Source organism: Cucumis melo, chromosome 1 (assembly GCF_025177605.1).
Source record: "Cucumis melo cultivar AY chromosome 1, USDA_Cmelo_AY_1.0, whole genome shotgun sequence".
NCBI lineage: Eukaryota > Viridiplantae > Streptophyta > Magnoliopsida > Cucurbitales > Cucurbitaceae > Cucumis > Cucumis melo.
Window position 1 is genome coordinate 37,315,764 of NC_066857.1, and position 21,261 is coordinate 37,337,024.

The 21,261-nt window shown below is 32.3% G+C and overlaps 3 protein-coding genes across 8 annotated transcripts; all 3 read right to left on the bottom strand.

Moving 5' to 3' along the window:
* Window positions 1–505: 505 nt before the first annotated feature.
* LOC103500677 (sm-like protein LSM1B) lies at window positions 506–3,263 on the bottom strand. The gene is made up of 5 exons (XM_008464058.3): window positions 2,678–3,263; window positions 1,352–1,420; window positions 1,145–1,260; window positions 985–1,047; window positions 506–815 (listed from the first exon to the last, which is right to left on the bottom strand). Exons 1-5 carry the CDS (start codon window positions 2,736–2,738, stop codon window positions 738–740), a joined length of 387 nt encoding a protein of 128 aa, XP_008462280.1. The 5' UTR covers window positions 2,739–3,263; the 3' UTR covers window positions 506–737.
* An 822-nt stretch (window positions 3,264–4,085) lies between these two features.
* Window positions 4,086–7,239, bottom strand: LOC103500678 (protein DEEPER ROOTING 1). Its single transcript, XM_008464059.3, has 6 exons — window positions 6,245–7,239; window positions 6,067–6,139; window positions 4,900–5,423; window positions 4,610–4,781; window positions 4,456–4,523; window positions 4,086–4,344 (listed from the first exon to the last, which is right to left on the bottom strand). The coding sequence occupies exons 1-5, from the start codon at window positions 6,248–6,250 to the stop codon at window positions 4,504–4,506; spliced, it is 795 nt and encodes a 264-aa protein (XP_008462281.1). The 5' UTR covers window positions 6,251–7,239; the 3' UTR covers window positions 4,086–4,344; window positions 4,456–4,503.
* Window positions 7,240–7,578: 339 nt separating this feature from the next.
* On the bottom strand, window positions 7,579–20,785 carry LOC103500680 (probable nucleoside diphosphate kinase 5). 6 transcript variants are annotated; one of them, XM_051091643.1, is made up of 7 exons: window positions 20,514–20,734; window positions 20,202–20,291; window positions 19,111–19,335; window positions 18,434–18,541; window positions 18,199–18,305; window positions 17,905–17,972; window positions 17,104–17,773 (listed from the first exon to the last, which is right to left on the bottom strand). In XM_051091643.1, the coding sequence occupies exons 2-6, from the start codon at window positions 20,276–20,278 to the stop codon at window positions 17,947–17,949; spliced, it is 543 nt and encodes a 180-aa protein (XP_050947600.1). In that variant the 5' UTR covers window positions 20,279–20,291; window positions 20,514–20,734; the 3' UTR covers window positions 17,104–17,773; window positions 17,905–17,946. The 6 variants fall into 6 exon arrangements, 5 of the variants coding, with proteins under 5 accessions (XP_016902861.1, XP_050947600.1, XP_008462283.1 ...); XM_017047372.2 differs by lacking the exons at window positions 17,104–17,773; window positions 17,905–17,972 and adding an exon at window positions 7,579–7,721; XR_007824816.1 differs by having other exon boundaries at window positions 17,905–18,305; window positions 20,514–20,735.
* Window positions 20,786–21,261: the final 476 nt, after the last annotated feature.

Here is a 21,261-nt window from a genome sequence, read left to right on the forward strand (position 1 = left end):
GAATGTCAAATAATAAAAAGCGTAACAAATATTAAATACCATAGCAAATTTAGAGTTTTTAAATAGTGTTTACTGTATCGAGGTGGTTATTATAGTCCGAGATAATCTTTAACTCAAACGGCTCCAATAAATTTTAACTCCAAACTTTAAAAGATTTATTTAGTAATCTATACCTATAAACATAAAGTTAAATATCCTCCATTGTCATAAAACTACACCCTATATGCAATAGAACTAAAAAAAAGGTCACTCAAAAGTCTGTCATGCTCTCACAGGACCTAAATTTAATAGACATCAAAGATATTTCTTATTAAACTCACTCAAACCGAGCAATGTCAACGCAGGTGTGACCTTGCCAATGGTGCTGCCCCTAATGCCTTATGCTTCTTAAGTTCCCAACTTGGCTAAGAGTTAAAAAGGGATCGTAACGTGTATTACATAGATAAGAAACTTTTCATTGATTTAATGAAACGAGAGAAGAGATCACGATGTGTTGGGTAGGGAATTAAGAGGAAAGAGTTTTTATTTATCGAATAAAGTATTACACGAGAAATCGAAGGTCAACAACACAATGTTAAGAACTTAAGATTCTAGTGGCCAAAAAAATAGACTTTGAATTGTTCATACACAAACCAATATGAGAGCAGATGGATTACTACTGGGCAAATGAGTAAGCGGCTAAAGAGGAGGAACTTGCAAACAAGAAAGCTAACAAATCCAAGATTTTGAAACAACTATCAATCCAGATCAAGGAATTCCAATCTTTTCCTAATTGTGCCTTTAAGATCTGTAGCTTCTCTCTCTGCTTTTTGAGCCTGTAATGATAGATTTTAGTTCGTAAATACCAAGAAATTTTACAAACATCACCAAGCCACAAAAGACTAATTGCAAAGCAAATATGATATATGTTTTCCATTGATGTAAAGCCAACGGAAGAGTCGAGAGAAAGATTTTAAGGAAATGAAGGAGCCAAACATCACTTACCCTTTTAATCTCCACAGCAGAGACATGAGTCATGTGTGGAGGGAGCTCCTCCTTCTCCAAATCCTATCAAGTCCCGAAGAATAAAAATTAAGTGGGAGGTGGTTGAATGGATGGAAATCAAATAATAAAGGAAACCAAGAAAATCTAAGATTTCTCCTACCAGCTCGCCAAGTAAAACAACGTTTTCCCCTCGAATTACATAGAGACCTAAAGGAATATCGCTGTAAAGGTCACCAACGATCACCCTTTCACATGACCCTTCAAGAACAGCATTAGCTGAAGAAAAAATTAATTAGTTCTCCAAGCTTCGGGTGAATGTTTGCACGATGAAATATAAAAGCATATAAAATTTCAGGAAGAACTATACCAAATTGATCAAATGAACGGAGTATCCCTAATAGCTTCCGCCCATCTCGAAGTAGTACAAGAACCTTCTCTATAGATTGAAATTATCATTAGATCAGTAATTCAAAAAATGTAAGTAAACAAAATATAGATACATGATTTAACTAAATAATTGCAACTATATCTAGGATGCTGAAATTCCTAAATCATCATGCCATGAGTAGCAACATTGGATTTCTCAATCCTTGTCTATATAGTTCATTCTGAAATCTCTACATAGTATGGTTTTCTGATTTTCTCCAAACATACAATTGGTGGAATGTTAGATGAACTATAGAAATCTCTTATTCCGGTTTCAATTCTTTTACAGAACTCTACACCAAAACAACCCTTTAAAAGGTAGAGTAAAACACCCTTTCAGCATTTGGTATAGGGAAGAGCAATGTTGATTGTTACACTAGCTCTTTATTTATATATTATCCACAGAGTAAGGGTAGCTTATCTTCTATCCCCTACAGTTCTCTCATTTGCTCATGTCAAATCAAAGTTTAAAGGATGATTTCAAGACAGAGCTAGATAATTGCATCTGGCGATTGGCAAGGTGAAGAGACAAGTCACCTATGCCAACAGTTGACCATGGAAAGCTCTTTCATAGAGTCCGACCTCGCTCGTGTCTTCTATACATTGGCAAAAAAGCTAATTTTCCTATTTCTTTAAGTACAATATCACAGAGATGTACCTTCTTATCCATTATTTCTGGAAAGGAAGAGGGAATCAAAGATACTCATCAAATAAACATCTTTGTGCTAAATTCTCTTCAGAGTGCACTTAGATTCAAATCTTTGCAACAAATTACAACGTTCCCTTAGAAGTTAGAATAGAAAATTTGATCCTTATTCGAGTATTTCAAGCAAGACTGCATTGCATTTGGTGGCATGTTGGACATGCCTCCAATCAAGGTAATCACAAAGCTATTCACTTTAATAGTGCTCTCAAAATTATTGGTTAAATATAAATGTAAATATAACAGTTAATACTTCCCAATTTCATATAAATGACAATCAGTCTATAAACCCCTATTATGCTAACCAGCAATGTCACCGCAAGGTTACAACATTACATTTGAAAAACAATAATCAAGTCAGACAGCATTCACAATCAATAAGTTGCAATACAGGACAATTTGTTAAGAAACCCCATTGACTATCAAGAGCCAAACATCACATTACACAAATCCAGTTGCACCAAACTTAAAAAAGTAGGAAAACGAGCACTGTTTTCTTTTTTTCTAAATTTCTGTTATATCTGATAAACAAAACTGAAGACATTGAAAGAGAAGAAAACATACTGTCAAGGTAATTGGCAAGAGAAGTTGAAAGGTAGATATCTTCCGCGCTTGCCCAAGACATCGATGAACACCAACACTTTTCCGGTATATAAAAAAATCACCGATTTTTAATTTCAACTCGACACGAAACTAATAGCATTGGCTGTTTAGATTCCCAGCCAATCCTCAAGCAAAATCCTTTGAAAATTTTCCTAAAAAAACTATTTTCACGATCCAGAAAGTTCCTCGGAACTGGGAACAAACGACGATTCAAGGGACGCACTTTCCGGTCTGATTATGATTAAAAACAGAAAATGCAAACACGAAGCAAAACGAATCGAAAAGGATAAGGAAGCGCTTAGATCCCAATTCAATTCCTACCGTGAAAGTGAAGATGAAATTGAACAGAAAATCCAAAGGGAAACCAAAAAGAAAAAGAGTTAGGGCTTCGTCAGATTGAAGCTCTCCAGCAGCTATGTGTTGGTCCGGTTTTTGGTTCTTCAGTTTGTACTTCACAACTTTAGATTAATCTCATAGGCCTTTATTATTTATTTATTTATTTTTATCACAATTTTAGTTGAGAATTTGGGAGATAATTTTGAGGGTAAAATTTAATAACAATGGGGATACAAAGTTTGGTTTATAATTATAAAGAAATTGCGAAAAAAAATATACATATATATATATAGAAACTTTAATTTAAATATTAAAATTTATAGTTTTCTTTTGTTTGTAATTTCCAAAACATAAATATACTGTTACTTCTCTATTTTTTTATGCAGTAATTTATTTATTTATTTCTTTTTAGAATAGTAATTCTCTACTTAATGATTAATAAGTTAAAAACTAATTTGACCTAACCTAACCTTTTAGCATTCTTTTAATTTTCACAATTTTGAATAAGTAATGTCCTAATTATACTTAGATTTTAGATCTTAAGACATTTCTTTAAATTTTGATATAATTTTGTAGAAACTAAACCAAAGAGTTATTTGTTGTTTGAAACACCAAATTAAACTTATGAGTTATAACTATACACAAAATTTCCAAATTACATGCTCTCGTAAATATACTTAAATACGTTGTCAATTTAATATATTAAGTTATATAGATGTACTTAAATTTTAAGTTATAAGACAATATGAATCGAGTGATATATTGTAATAATTGTTTGTAGATAAGACATAGATTTCAATCTATCTATATATATATAATGGTAGAACTTGAGAAAAAAGGGAATATTATTGTATGAATTTTCACCCCCACAGTCTAATTTACATCAAACTACTTAACATATAAAACAATGAAGATGGAGATCCAAAATCAACAACAATTATAACAATACAAAATGTCATTTTGGCTCAAATATGGTACAGAGAGAGAGAGACCCCAACAACATTGAAGAAGAATTATGAAGTAAAAGTAAAAGTGAAAAATGGGAAGTCCTATGTTCATAACACAAAAGTGAAAAATGGGAAGTCCTCTGTTCATAACACAAAATCACTTTTTGACGATGTTTCATAACATGAGTTGCATTGGTTTTCATAAACATACAACCATGAAAAAATGAAAAGGAGAGTAAAGCATCGTCAAAATTAAGATGTGTAGTTCTTTTGTTTTTCTTTGATGTGATGAACAACACCTCAAGCGTTCGATCCATTTCAAAACAAAGGGTGGAGATTGGAAATCTACAAAAGACAATGAAAAATTTGAAGATCAGCCATTGATGTGTAAAATGATAAACATATGAAAAAGAAAAAGAAGTAAAAGTGGGGAAGTGAAGTGGTTTAGGTGTTTACCTTCTTCAAGTCAGTTAGATGGGAGATTGATTGTAAAAGGAGAGGGAATTATATCTCAAGAACAATATCTGTAATTGTAAAAAAGAAAAGGATCGTTAGAAAGTTGAAATTTGTAAATGGATTTATGCGGTTTCAAAAAAAGTTAAGAACTTACACTCAGAATCAGTCTTGACCCATTTGGATCCATCTTTGGCATGTTTTTTCTGGTCTTCTTCTTCATCATTTCTGTTTTTTGCTGATTGTTTTTCCTCTATGTACCGCTTCAATGATGAAGATCTAGAGGCGTTTTGTGGGGAGATTTTCTTTTGAAGAATTGTTCTTAAAAGCTGTCGTTGTAAAATGGAAAGATAATCAGATTCAAATCTTGACTTGACCTTTAGGATTTAATAATGAATATGCACAAAAATCTATTTTTTGCTTTTGTTTTTGTATCTATGTATTTACCTTTTCCATTCTGGATTCTTGTAGAGTTTCTCTCAAGCTTGGTGGTGGCATAGGAGTGAAGCCAGTTCTACAAACAAACAATTTTTTGAGGAGAAAGGAGATCGATTTCTTTCCGATCGCTTTCTTTTTACTATCGGCGCAAATGTCCTTGCATTTACCAATGATAAGACTAATGGTCCTTTCAATATCTTCATCTTTATCATCTGAATCACTAGAAAGTGGATTGCTGATTCTCCTGTCAACCTCCAAGCTTGAGGGACAGTTGAGAAATCTATCCAATGGAAGATCAGCAACCTGTTTTTCGGCATTCGGTTTTCGAGATAAAAGCTTTGTCAACTCTTTCTGTAGTTTACCAACTTCTTCAGGAGAGAAATCTACTATCTCTTCTGAAGAAGATGGATTCTCCTCTTCTATATCTCGTCTCTCAGAATCATCTTTAATCTCATTGTTGCCAAATGTTCCAATTGCAAGCAACCCATGAGGCCAATCGCTAAACTCTTCACGAGACTCTTGTTTTTTATGGTCTGCAAAGTTGGGAGAAAGAACATATTCAATTTATAAACAGTGAAGTGACAAGTATCTTCCTCGTCCTAGATGTGATATTAAATATAAAAGAACTAAGAATGTATAAAATATATTCGGTGTTCTTGGATCTGACTAAGTGGTTGATTTGCACTCCCAAACTACCAATGAAAGTGGACAAAATAGGGAATGTAAAAGTAAAACAATTATAAATTTTGTATGTTTAATATTTATTTTAAAGGGTCGAGGGAACAAGCCAACAAGGCACATGGACCCAAGTTTTCAGGTTGGTGGTTCAGGTTACCTTTTGATTCATGTCCTCGTTTGCATTGGGATCTTGATCCAGCTAACTAAATTTCGGATCCAACCAAAACCATTTCACTGAATCTAATTTCAACAACATTGTCCCTAATCACCAACCTGATATCTAGTTTAGACCCTAAAGCAATTAATCTATACAAATACAACCTCTGCTTGATCATGAAATAAGATTTAAGATTATAAATCTTTTAATTATATATCATCCAAATAACATACACAGGACCTCTTGGATTATTTTTTCTTGAGTTTGGAGACAAATTTAATGTTATATTATCTAACATATTCTATCTTATGAAGGGAAACAGAAAAATAGAGAAAGCTTACGAGAAGTAGAGATAGTATCTGGGATTTTCTTCTCTTGTTTGCCATTTAGTTTAGTCTGCATCCAGCTGAAGAACTGCATTGAATAGACGAAAGAAAGAAAATCGAATTTCCATCAAACTGTACAAGATGAACGCCAAACCAGAACAAGTGCACAACCAATTAAGTAAAACAAGCTCACCTTCATCTTCAACAACCGATAAAACTTGAAGCTGCCAAGAAAAAAATTTGAAGAGGGTAGTGAAGAAGAAAGATTATGGGGTTATCAACAAAACTGAGAAGTTGAGAACCAGATCTTAAAAGCCAATGGCGAGTATTGGGATGATCAAAATTAAGTGTAGAAATTTGGCAAGTTTGATGATGAAGCTTGCTCAGTTACAGCAAGTTAGTATTGGTTCAAGTTCCCAAACAGAGCTCTCTGATCAGTTCCCACTCAATATCCTCCACTCCTGAAAGTTAATGCTGATTCTTCCTCTTATACAGCTTAAATGCACATACACCACTAGCATGAAAAACATTCTCTAGAAAATTGAATACTTTAATTCCTGTAATTTAATAAGACTACAAAAGGAGGATTCTGCGGGTTCAATTCTGGAACATCCTCTATACAACAGACCGTGTCAATATTTTGTCCGTCAGATCTTGAGATGCAAATCCTAAGACAACTGCTAAGTAGAAAAGGTGGAGTCGATCCCCATACATCTTTAATCTAATGGTAATTAGAATTACACGAGGTGGGCATTCAATATTCAGGGTTATTGTTTCACTGAGTTACTAACCAATGATAAAATAAATCCAACGATGCAGTTTTTGTGAATTCTCAAAAAAACAAAAGAAACAATAAGAATTTTACTGTAGTGTGTTCTTCTTTTTATTTCTAGAATTTCACACCTAGGTGAGAATAGAGATTCGAACTAATAACTTTTTGTCTCGTCATTCGTTTGGGCCACATAGATGAATTGCAAAAAATGACTACAACCACAACTAACATCCAAATCTTTCTCCTTTAGATATGGTTTTTAAACTATAAATAGTTCTTAGATGGTTTACGGGACCATTATTCTATCAAATTTATCATATCTTGTATAATATGATAAATATTAGGAAAGTAATTATATCATATAAAAAAAATTCAAGAAAGCAACAAGCTCCAAACAATATGAAAGGAGCTCATGCTTTTAATTTCAAATCATCCTATGAAAGGAGCTCATGCTTTTAATTTCAAATCATCCTAACTTGAAGCACTTTAAGTTTAATATACAAACTCTAATTGTGGCTGTATAATGCTTTGAGAGAATGTTTTCTTTGTAATTGGAATCAAGAAGAGATTTATCATTCCAATAATTTTTTACAGAGCGGAAATTTTCTAGTTTACGGTTTTTTCCATGGTTGGGAGTTTTTTATGAATGTGTGTTTTCGGTTTTATTGCTTCTTTGATTTTTTACATTTGTTTTTTACCTATTCCTACAGTAGTAGTGGGAAGCTTTTTTCCATGATGACATTAATACAATAATAATAAAAGTACTACTAAATTAGTATCTCAACATACAAAATCAATTATCAAAATCAAAGTCGAAGCGAGCTTAACTTAACGATAATTGATATGACTTTCCATCTTGGAGATGGTAGGTTCGATTTCCATCCTCACAACTGTTGTACTAAAAAAACATACAAAAACAATTATCAATTATCACCTACGCAAATCAAACTACCTTGCTTAGCAATTTTAGTGAGTAAAAGATTGCAAAATTATTGATTAAACACTTCACATTGCTTTTCATTTTAACTCCTCTGGCTTCCTTTCTAAAAGATTAAAAAATATATCTTTGACCGAATTAAGAAGTTCATCTTAATTGTATAAACTTAATACTCCTTGTCTACTTTATGATGGTCATGAACAAGTTTATGAGAAAACTTTTTCTAACAATGTTAAAAAAAATGCTAATACGTACAACACTATTTATAAATTTACAAGAAAATTAAAATAACACACACAAAGAACAATCAATATATTACTCTTTTTGCATAAAGTATACTTTTCTTTAATAAAGAAAATATTCATTAACACAAGCATCCACAACACCACTCTTAATAAGGTCAACAACCCAAGCGGAAAAAAAATCAGTCCAAGAATCAGACGAGACAATGGAAAAAGCATGAGCTAACAATATTATGAGCCACCTTATTACAAGACCAAGGACATAAAAGAACTCCTTCTCACTCAGAAAAGTCATCAAATTATGTTTTAGCATAAAAGAACAGTTAAGCTAATTTAAACATATTTTCTTGACTAGAGTTTCAAAGTTCAATTCTCCAATCCGCTGTTGAACTAAAGGAGATGAAAGAACTTTATAGTTGCACTATTTAGTATATCTCTCATTCTACATTTGTTGAATTCAAAAAAGAGAGAAAAAAAAAAACTTTACAATTAAACTTGTTTAGGGTACATCCTCGAGAAGAGATTGGAAATTTAATTTTCCATCTTAAATGTTACATTAAAAATAATAATAATCAAACCATTGAAATTTGAAAGAATCAAGGCAAATTTTGAAACAATTTTTTTTTAGACATTTTCAAAACTAGCAAAAAAAAATGAAAACTATTTACAAAATATAGCAAAATTAATCAATTTTTTATTGTTCATTTTAGGTTTTTGTTATATTTTGTAAATAGTTTTATTTTTTTATTATCCATAAAAACGAAAATTTTGTTTTTGAAATTCAATAAAAAATGATTGTACTAGATATAAATGAAAATGAATAAAATACAATAGAAAGTATGTTTAATTTTAAAGAAATAAAAAAACCAAAAAAGTTATCACAGGATAGTTTCAAAAATTAATTCCCACACACATTAAAAGTAAAAAATAAAAAATAAAAAGGTACACTCAAACAATTCTAAAAAGAAAAAGAAAAGTATAAAGTCATAAGCATTAAAATTGACTAGATAACAAAGTATAATAATAAAATGATTTATTTAAACCAAAAAAAGAAGTGCAAATTGAATCTCATATTTGGAGACTTTTGGATTTGAGCCGTGATATGCTACGGTTAAAGGCTAACAAGATCCAGTAAAAGAAATTAGTTTCACAAATTAAAAAACTTAGTTCTAATTAACTTTAGCTTAAAAAATTAAAAACAAAATCGCACTAGTTTATAAAATATTCACCCAATCGAAATTCGAAGACGTTGGGCATCCTTTTCCAAGAAATTGATAATATTACATTCTTCGCCATTTTACTAAGAAATCCTAATCAGTCCATCTTCTTATCTCGTGAAAGATCACTTATAGCAAATTTTTCTACAAATTGTACCAAGTTAAGACTTCCTCATATGGAAATTACCAAAAACTTCGAGCCAAAGAAATTCCTCGAAGTAGGATTCATCTTGAAGAATGCATCTTTTATATTTTATTTTATTTTACCTTTTCTAATTCTATTTTACAACTTTCAATCAATTATTATCTTTACCTATTTTTATTTAATTAATTAATGAAGAATTATTAAAAATTAAAAATTTAATAAAATATTTATAACATATCTTAAACTTTCAGATTTTATCAATGATGGACATTAATTATTGTCGATATGTTTTTATTGATAGACATTAAATAGAAATCTAGATAGAATTCAAAATTTTACGTCCTAAATATTTTAGTATATTTTACTATATTAAAAAATATCTCAAATTAACCACTTCCCTAAAATACATAAATCTATTAAAAAATAAAGCATTTTAATATATCACATTTATGAAATAAAAACATCACCTGTGTAGCTTGTAAATATTTGTTAGTTAAAAAAAGATATGCCCATCTCAATTTTCTATTACATAGTAAGAAAAAAAAAACAAAACAAAAAACAAAAAACAAACTTTTATGGAGAGAGTATAAATTTCATGCTGATTTGAGAACTTGGGAGAGAGTTTTGAAACTCCCCTACTTTAAAATTCTAATTTTTCTTTGATGAATAATTTATTGAAATTATTCTCCAATTTTTCCTATTTTTTTTCATATCCATTAGTGTCAGCTTACCCACCTCTCAACTAATTTTACAACACAACCTATCAAATCCTACTACATTCTTAGATACGTGGCTACCATGAATAAAACTCATGATCTCCTAGTTAATTACTCTTCACAAATATCTTGTCCTATGTCAATCTTCCCTAATATACATGTTTTCACAAATTTAAACATTACTTAAGTTATTCGATACGAGGAGTTTCACATATATATTCTACCTCTAATTTTGAGTTTAATAATACAATCACTATATCAATTGAGCCATGTTCATTTCCATGGTGTCATTACAATCCATTCCTATATAACAATTATCAAGGATAATAATTTTTAAGATATATGTATTAAAAAAGATAATTCTACTAAACCTAATTTCTTGAGATAGTTAAAATAGTGCTGTGGTCCATGTATTTTGAGTCTCATTCCGTTTCGCTCTTGTATTTTTAATACATCTTAAAATTGATATTTGTCATACCTTAATTTTTTATCAAATTTCATATAATAATACTATTGATAAGTTCTATTCAAGACAACATATATGTTTCCAAGATTTTAAAAGGAGCGAAGAGTGATGAAAAATTTTCAACTCTAATCCATGTGTATTTTTCTTACCGGAAATTATTATTGTTATTATTAAACCAATTTTGACCCAGAATAACTTAGACTATATTCAAGATTTAATACTAATACAATAACTAAAATTTAACAAACTCTAGAATATCATATCAGATGAGAATTATTTTTCAACCTAAAATCAAAGAAACCAACCCAAGTAATGGAATTTGACAGAATACTACTGACCAACCATGTCAACATGTTCCTCTGTAGTGTGTAAATATTACATGTCCACACATGCTCCTAAAGTTTATATAATCCAATCACCTTCAAATTATGAAGTAGGAGTATGCACTGGTCGGTCAAAGACAATTTTCCAACCAAACTTCTGGTCAAACCAACACATATTCAGACCATGAAGAGTATAAATTAACCATTGGTTGGTCGATCGGTTTATGTTTTTGAAATTTTTAAAAAAGTTGTCGTTTTTAGATTTTTCCAAACTAATACCAACCGACCTCCTTCTGTTCGGTTTTTCGGTCAATTTTACTCACTCCTACCGTGAAGTAAAGGCATAAAGTTTCTTACTGTGCTTATACCCAATGCACAATCCAAAAGCTTGAGAGGAAAATAGTATATAAAAAATATATAAAGAGATGTGTTAAAAGAGGAGAACTGCCGTAAAATACCTCATCTATCTTGGATGAATATTATTTATGGGTATTAAGGAGGCATGGAATATCATATTCTCATACCTAATATTACAAATCTTGTACCAAGTAAAAGGATGCGTATCTTTTATCCATTCTCACTTTTAATTCCGTTCCAATTCCCTCATTTCGAACCACTTAACTATCGTTGTTAAATATGAAATAAAAGAAAAAAAAGGCTTTGGTACTCAGTCTGGCATGGTTGAGTTTTAGGAAACATGATATCCTTTTAGGTGTATACTTGAAAATAAAGCACCAATCTGTCCAGGTACATTATTTCCCTGAACTTGCTGCTTAAGTCACTATATCCCCAAATTCATTCACATATCACAAACCAATTACTTATAAATTCTCCGGCTCTAGTCTATAAGAGCATGAAGGAACTGTTTATAGATCTACACAACAGAATAAATAATGTCCAATATTCAGAATTAGAAAGTGGGGTTATCTTTATTGATTCATTCCATCCATTCAACCGAAAAAGAATGAATTGCATATAGTACACTAGTTATGTCAGGTTTATCGTGATTGTCCATGTCCATACGGGAGCTGGTTGCTGGTTGTATCTTCATCTTCAACCAACATTCTCCAACTTACTATAAATAACCTAACTGACGTGGGAAGAAAATCTTATTTAACTCCATAAACATCTAGATTAGTTTATTTTAATACACTAACTTAAGATTAAATTACCAATTTAAGTTACAAATTTAATCTTCATCTCCTCTCTAAAAGGTCCCTAAATAGTAATTTAGATCTATTATAAACACTTTAAAGTCCGACTACAAACTCAAAAAACTCAAGAACCTATCAAGGACTAAATTTGCAACTTGATCTAAAATTAATGAACGTCAAAATGAGTGCGTATACCCTAAATTCTCCTCCTTTTTACAAATTCAACAGAGTAATAAGAAAAAGAAAACTATGAAGTTAAAAGAAAAGGACTACCTAAGATTCTCATGCCTCATAATTTTAATAAAAGGAAATTATAAGTTGCTCAAAATGCTAGCCTAGCCCACATTTTCCTTCATTCTCCATGGAACAAGTCAAGAGAGAACTCATTAAAGCTATTAGCACCGATTAACGATTCTTTAAAATTTGGTATATAATGTTGTCCAGTTTGGACATAATCTCTCATCATTATGCATTTCATTTTACTCCAAAAGGGAGTTTTCTTTTTCAATTTCGACAATAAACCGCTATCGAAGCCCCTAGAAACACCCAGCAAGTGGGTAGATTGAAACCGCCACGTCCCACGACAAAGTTAATCACACAATGAATAAAAATCCTAAGTCGTACCAACCGCGGGTGGGTTGAAAAATTGTAGCTTTATTCCTTCCTCGGAGCCTTTGCTCCTTCAAAGATACCACAAACCAAGCCAGCTTTCGGATCTATCCACGTTCTTTTCAACAGAACGAGAAAATAACACCCACCCTTTTGAATTCATTACAGCCACAAATTCTTCCTCTTAACACCATATATTAGTACCGTTGCCAATACCAATAATATCTTCTACTAACCAAGAGGCTTTAAAATCTTCATCACTGTACTCCTTAGTTTTTATATACTTGGTTTAAAACGTTATGTCGTGTCGCCATAAGGGCGCAGAATACCCTCAAGACTTTGTATTTCGTGCAGATTTTTTTTTAAAAAGGAAATACACAATCTAAGTTAATTTAAACCACCCAATTTAGTCAAATATCATTCTCCATAAACAGTCAAATAGTATAATTGGTAATCTTAACAATATTTTGAATTTTCATCTTAGTAAATAAACTTTGGTTAATAAATGCGTTACCACAAAGTTGTTCGATTAAGAGACACGATCAAACTATTAATCCATTAAATGATAAATTGGTGTCTTATATACATACCTAGCAATGACAATGAGTATTGTATACATCAATCTACGTCGGATTGATATATTACAATGGATTCAACATAATGGAAGGGTGAGCAAAAACTACAGAAGATAATTGAGATGACGAACACCGTGACCAAACTAGCACAAAAATATCCGAAGGTGAAATATCTTTACATCACAATCGTCACTAGGTTCGTCATTTTAGTCTAATGCCACAAAAGTTCCTCGAGATGCAGGGAAAAGGAAGAGGTGAAAAGAAAATCATAAAGTGGAATAAAATATGAAGGGGGAAAGTCAGAAAAGAATCACTCCAACCAAGACATGGCTTATTTTAAAAGAAAGATAAGAAACCATGTGAGCCATGCATCTAGTAGATGTCTAGGGTTTAGAAACCCAAGCTAAAAAGAGAAACGATATGGCTAGACTTCCTAATTCTGGAAGGCAAATATTGCGGTTGGCAACCATAAACTAAGACTTGGTATTGCGTGGACTTGTATCATCCAATGGTTTGACTAGCTCGCTTTTCATTAAATCTGATCTTTTAATCAAATGGAAACTTCTAGCTATGATATCCACAAATATCACCTTAAAAATTGGGGCAAAAGCATCCACAATGCCCCTTGATGAAAACTGAAAGGGCGTCTTTGTATCACTATGTATAACTTTTGCTTTGCATCTACAAATGATGCCATGGCATAGGCCCATCACCGTTTACACTGGATCAAAGGAAAGTGTGGAAACTTTATTTCAGATGATAAAATAATGGAACGGAAAGGCTCCCAAAGGCCCATACTCTTAATGTACTTTTTACCACCATATATCACATATTAAGGTCCATTGTGGGGCAAAATGGATATCCCATCACTTACTTTGAATCAGAAACCTACTCCTTTACATACTCATCACAAGGCACTCAAGAATCCCCATAGAGAAAACTAATTAAATGGGTATTTGTAATAGATTGCATTTTACGGCTAATAATTAAGTTCATAAAAACTATTAAAAAAATTACAAGTATAACTAAAGCACTAATATAGTTTATCACTAATAGATTCAGAGGATTGAACCTAAAATTTGTTATATTTACGAATTCTTTTGTATTGTATTATATCCGCTAACATTACAAGTATAAATTGAAACTGCTCTTAATTAAAAATAATACTAGGCCTCACATAATTTTGGAAATGCCAAAATTACCCTTAAGCTATGTTTATTTTGGCATCTTAGATCTAAAGTAACATCTCTTATAATTATGGAGTTTCTTACATCTTTTCCTTCTTCGCTACTTTCTCCTCTATCTCTTAGGATAATCGCCCCCAAATCACTGGAAACAAGCGACTATTCTCCCTTCCCCCGACTGAAACAAATTCGTCATCATTGGCTGGAAACAATCGATTAGGGTGGATTAAGAGACCATCTCGAGAGTCCTTAACCAAATTTAAAGACATCAAGAATAAATAGACCACCCATTTTAAAATTTCTCCCCCCTTATAAGATTATGTTATCCCCTCATTTAACCGGTCTAGAACTTTGATTGCATTTCTAACCCAAACATTGATTCTTCCTTTAAATATTCATCTGATATCTGAATTACACTTGAGCGCACTACTAACTCAACCACGAAGTAGTCATCCATCCGAATAAGCCTTGAGCACACTGTCCATCTGGAGGCTTAATCACATACAAATACTGTGTCATGACTACATCTTCCAAGGCTCCCATTGAAGGGCATGACTTCAGTACTAATGTGTTAAGGACACATAACTTCAAGTATCTCCACAATGGTTTGATATTGCTAATTCTAGGCATATGTCCTCATGACTTCGCTTTTGATTTCACCCCAAAAGGCATCATACTATTAACGATAGTTTTCCCTTATAAACCCAGATACAGATGTAAGACACAAATATGACACAACATGGAGCTTACAAAATGCCATTTTTGACAAAAAAGAAATTCTAGATCATGACACGACAAGGATGTATTTAGTAAAATATGCATTTTTTAAAATATATATCAAATTTAAACTAGGGAAAAAAGATCAAAATAAATTGGGTTGATGTATTCATTTGCTTAAAGTTAGTGCGATGGATTTCACACTCAAAGGTTATTTCTATGGTTCTATATGTCTTTTTAGTCTACTTAACAAGTTTTGTATGCCCAACACATATGTTGCACTAACAAGTGTTTGATACGTGTCCAACAAGTATTGGAGTACCTGAATATCTGATACGTGTCATTGTCAGATATGTTAGGCAAACTAAAGTATCCTTACTTCTTACCTTCAATCTTTTGGGCAAGTAAATAGCACAGAGGTAGAGTAAAGAAACCACAATTCAGACTAGATGGCCAGCCTCGAAGTGTATAGAATGGAAACATATAGCTTGACCTCCAAGTGATCATGTATACATTTATACAATATTTTTATGTGTAGAGTCAAAGTGAAGTGAAGTGAAGATTCAATGTATTTAGAACCCTGAGTTTCAAGCTATCTTCTATGTCTCCCCCTCTAAACTACCTTCGGTCAAAACTTTACGAATTCAAATTACTTTCGACCAAAGTTATTCTCCTTTTATACTTTTAGTTCGATATAAAGATGGTTAATTTTTTAGAACTATTGGTTTCTTTATTTATTTTTTTATCTTCATCATAATTATTGTTCCGTGAGGAACATACTGTTTAAAAATTTAGGAGACCAATTATAAGGCTTTAAAAGTCTTCAACAATCAATGTTGAATCATAATGGATAAAATAGCGACTCAAAGTTAGATTAGAGTTGCAATCTTAAATCTAAACTTAAAAAGTACAATAAGTTTAGCCATCCGACGAGTTATGCTCCTAATATTATATAAAGAAATATATCAGAGTTGCAATCTTAACTCTAAACTTAAAAAGTACAGGTAAGTTTAGCCCTCCGACGGGTTATGCTCCAATTACTATATAAAAAAATATACTTCTCTAATGCGTTCAATGAATTATAAAATATATAGGGATGTTGAATCGATAATATTCTAGATATAAACAGCATTAGAGCTTTTTCTTTAAAATCTATGAATTTTACCAAAAGTTATGAAATGCCTAATTTGTTCGTTGATATACTTGTTTTTATACACAGTTTTATTTCATTGAAATTAATAAATCTATGAAGATCTAGACATTGTTTTCATCTTATAAATTTAGTGAGTGAATCAGCAGAAATCGAATCAATTTTTGGCATTCTTTGATCCTCAAGTTAAAAGGCCATAAAACAAGGTATTCAAGTTAATAGCTCAAGGACACAATAACATCCTATTGAACGTATCCAAGGTTGTAAAGCGAGGTCTTCAAGTAAAAACAAAAGTTACTTAAAAACGTACAAAAAAAGGGTACGATATGATTAAAGCAAACTTATTTTTTTTGGAACTCATACACTTGTTTAGAAGACAGGTCTGAGAAATCAATCGAACTTGGAGATGTTTGTCGAGAAACCTACCCACCTCTATTTACCTTCAACTTCAATCCTCAGTAGAAACTGCTAATTGGCTAAGAAACCACACGTTTTTCTCTAAAACAGGTCACTAATTCTTATGATCACTTGCAATTCCTTTCTAAATATTAACCTCTTCTTTTCTTTTTTTTGTTCCTGAAGAACCTTGTTGCAACTGATCTGATTACTGCCATCCTTAAATATGATCTTCCACCAGAACGACCAACACTATTATTATCCAAGGAATGAAACTTGCAGTTCTTACAAGTCAGACACACACACGCACAGAAAGAGAGAGAGAGAGAGAGAGAGAGAGAGAGAGAGAGGAGAAAGAAAGCAATAAAGAAAGGTAGTAGAGAAAACACACTCATCATTTGAGAACTGAACAGGAACAATCAAAGGTGAGAACTGTGGGCTAAACAATCTTAAGGAAGAAAATTATGGGATTGATGAGAACTGAACAGAAGCAATCACTGGTGAAACACAAACATTGAAGTTTTCACCGATTGAAAAGCATTGCAGTCCATCATTTACAGGCCTAAGTATGTTGCCAAGGCAAACAGGAAGAGTCACAGCTGTGGCATGTCTAACTAAAACCATAAAACAAATAAATAGAACCAAGACTTAATTTTGAAGAAGCCACCAAATCCCTCTTAGAACTCAACGACACAATTATACAACCTATAAAATAAATCTTGTCTAAATAAGGTCGTAAGAATCCACGGACCTTCATCACCAACCAATGGTTTTATTTTCCTAATGGTAGTAGGTACGAGTCTAAACAAAACCTTCTTAAAAGTAAGCGAAGATAATAAAGCTGACAATCGGTTCTGAATTTCTAATACAGACACTGACCATACATGTAACATCCACAGGTGGCGCACAAATATACAAATGAGAGTGCGAGGTGTGAGGTGTGCACAGTACAAGGTATCGGCTTGCCAACGTCTGAGATGAAAGTTTGGTGGGGGCTGGCAGCAGTCCACTTTTGGAATTTGAGAATAATCAAAATTAAGAGTCGTGAATAAGACCTAGTCATGCTTATACACGGACAGCTTAATGATTATAATTCATCATGGTTTCCAACCATTTCACCTGTTAAAAGTACAGTAGCAAAAAAGAAAACACTCTTTTGAGGACCAAGAAACAGACGTGCCTTGAGGATTATTTTCTGTCATTTTCTATGAGAAACATAATTAAAAAAATTATAATATAAACCGACGTGCCTTGATAATCTAGCCTCTCGTTTTTTCCCCAATCCCTTCCTCCTATACAGAATTTACAACTCCTGATTCTAAAGGTACAACATTTATTTCAATATCAATCAATAATGGAAACTCTACTTCATTTATAAGATTGTGATATTGACGAATAGCTGTAGGTTTTCTCATATAGAAAACAAAATGGTGTGAACACTATAAAGGTGACAGTAAAAAATATTGCACTAATAGAAAACGAAAGTAGATCGTGCACAAACAAATAGAAGTATGCATTATATATAGAGAGGGAATAGATATTACCAGTTTCTTCTTCAAAGAAAAATGAGATTTCTCTTTGAGCTGATAGAAGAGAATCCGAACCGTGAACACAATTTTTCTCTGAGTCCAACCCACACATTGCCCTAATGCTGAAATCGTGGAAGAGACCATAATTAAAACTCAAAATGAGCAGGTAGCAAGTTTGACATCAGTACGGAATCATGTCTCAAATGTATGGAGCAGTATATATAGAGACAAAGATCAAAACTCGTATGACCTATTAGGATGCGTAGCCTTAGCCTTCACTGAATCTGTTGGCCCAATCAGAGCACGCCAATCCGCGATTGCATTTTGTTTCTCCAAAACCATTATGCATACTGGGCCACTGATAAGCAGGGTTAGACAAAGGAAGCACACCATTGTTCAAGAACTTAAATACACAACCGCACAATTCTAGAGAGATCTCATGGTTGTTTGAAACCTTTACAAATGGCCGCAAAATTCAGATTATAATTCAATTAGATTTCATAAATCCATATTTCAACTAAGTTAAACTGTTAGGATATGGCTCAAGATGGAGAAGTACATATTCTTATCCAGGAGAAGTACATAACAAAAATCTGACAAGCTTGAGATGCATATCGTGAACTTCTCTATGTTGTTAATGCTTTAACTGAAATGGTTTCAAAGGAAAGTAAGATAAATGGTCTAGTAGTCTTGCGTTACAGCACTTTCAAATATTTGTTTGAGTGCATGCAAATGGTGTTGTGATAGCTGCATAAATTGCATAAGTGACGAGCCTAACCACCACTTATTAGCAAATTAATGCACAGGAAAGCAGCTCGTGCAAGCATGAAAGTGCAATAACAAAGACGCAGGAAAGTTCATATCAGTACTGATACACCAGCACCACGGAACATGTGAAATTAGCAACATTTCAAAGATGACACATACCTTGTCATGTATTTGACCAGGTTAGGAAAAAAGCTTCTAGACGAATGTTCAGCATAAAAACGACTTGCTCTATCTTCATCCAATTCAACTATTCTTTCCTCCAAAATCCTGAACCCCGACTCCACAATGGCCCCTTTAATTCTTTCGGTGTAGTTACCACGCAATCCATCTGGCTTAATCATAGCCAAAGTTTTCTCCATTTTCATACCTCCATTACTTGCAAACCTAAAAGCGCGGCAATAATATTTTTAAAATTATTTACCAAATAAAAGAGAAAAAAATCTTAAAAAACATACAAGTAAGTCCCAGCAATACCGATGATATTTTTGGTTTCGTGTTTGTTAAATTTATGCTTGTATCTTTGCAAGTTTATAATTAGAGTTTTCATTTATTTTTACCGAAACAGGTAAATTCTTAATCGAATCTAAAAACAAAAACAAGTTTTTCAAAATATATTTTTATTTTTAAAATCTTGGTTGTAAGTTTTTAAAACATTAGTCAAAAGTGGGTCGACAAAATCTAGTAATGTTTAATAGGCAAAAGCAACATTTATAAGCTTAATTTTCAAGAATTAAATGTAATCAAACTAGCAAGAGTAGAAATGTCGGAGTAAGGAAGGTCGGAGTAAATTGATACAGTAAAGTAGTGCACTCCAACTAGTTGATAATAAGGAGATTTGAAGAACGTAATTTTAATACTCGCAACAAGAAATTAAGTGAACTTAATGTCCTTGAATTTAGAGGTAATAAATAAATCAGTTCCGAAAATTGCTCGATAGAATCATCTGTAGCTAACAGAAATTTTCAACCAGGCCTTTTAATTTTCCAACCATGCTTTTCTTTCTTAATTTCTATCGTTAACAATTAGATATACGTCCGATTAACCAAATCATCTAACACGAATTCTATCTTACGGTGCAAGAAAACGGTCAATATATACCAAGTAAACTTCTGCTTCTTTCTCTAATCAAACGAAAACGGTAAGATTATCGACGTTAATGACAAATACTAAGTCCCTCTACACACAACCTAAGCAACCAGAAGATCAAGGGACTTTGAAAGGAAACAAGACGCAATAGCATACTAACTTACACGCCAGAAAATGCAACAGCGACAAAGAAGAAACAAAAGCAAAACCGCGAACGGAGCAAAATCAAACGAATCGTCATTTCCTGAGCGAAACTGCAACAACAAAATAATATCAATCAATTAGAATGAGCAGAAATTTTAAGATTTCAACTAAACGAACTCAGGTATTCTCCAAAACCTCCACGGCAACAGCAACTAGACGTACGATCCGTTTCAACAAATAATCAGTAAATATCAAGAACGAAAACTAATAACACTGCAGTTTCATAACCTCCGTTTCTTTAGCAACTCCATATAACTGATTAAAACAAGTACCTGCGATTCGAGGAGTGTAGAATTTGAAGGTGCAACGAATGAAAGATGATACGAACTGGAGGACTTGGAAGAACAGTGTAATGGCGGGAAAGCAGAAAGCTCTGGGGAGCCAGGGGCGCGGGGATTATTGTATTGAATTGTTTTTATGTAGTGAGAGAGAGAGAGGAATGATAAATATATGGGTAAGTGGGGATTGACTCGACGGCGAAGAATTAGATGATTTGTGAAGAGAACGGACTTGATTTATCGAGTTAAAAGAAAACAGGTGGAGTGAGCTGGACTTTTGTTGGGTTTTGATCAATTTCTAACTCCGTTTCTCTCTCTCTTTCCTTACATCTATTCTTTAACGGACGATTACAAACACAGTGGTATGGTAAATATGTAGCAATATTTTTAAAAAATAGCAAAGTTTATCGGTGATAGTGATAGACTCTTATGGTTTAGTAGTGATAAATCAACATTTACTACACGGTCTATAGTAATAGATTTTGACAAATTTTACAATATTTGCAGTTTTTTTTTTAATTATTGCTATATATTTAATTATTTTGAATAAAATTGTTATATTTGCAACTATTTCGAAACTTTACTATATTTATATTTTTTTTAAAATATATGATTATAACTTATTGTAATTATTTTTTAATTCTTAAAATAATCCAAGTATATTCACTTTTTAAAAAAATAAAATAAGGGAAGAAAAAAAACTCATCACTTGTTCTAATATTTGGAACTATATCAATAAAAT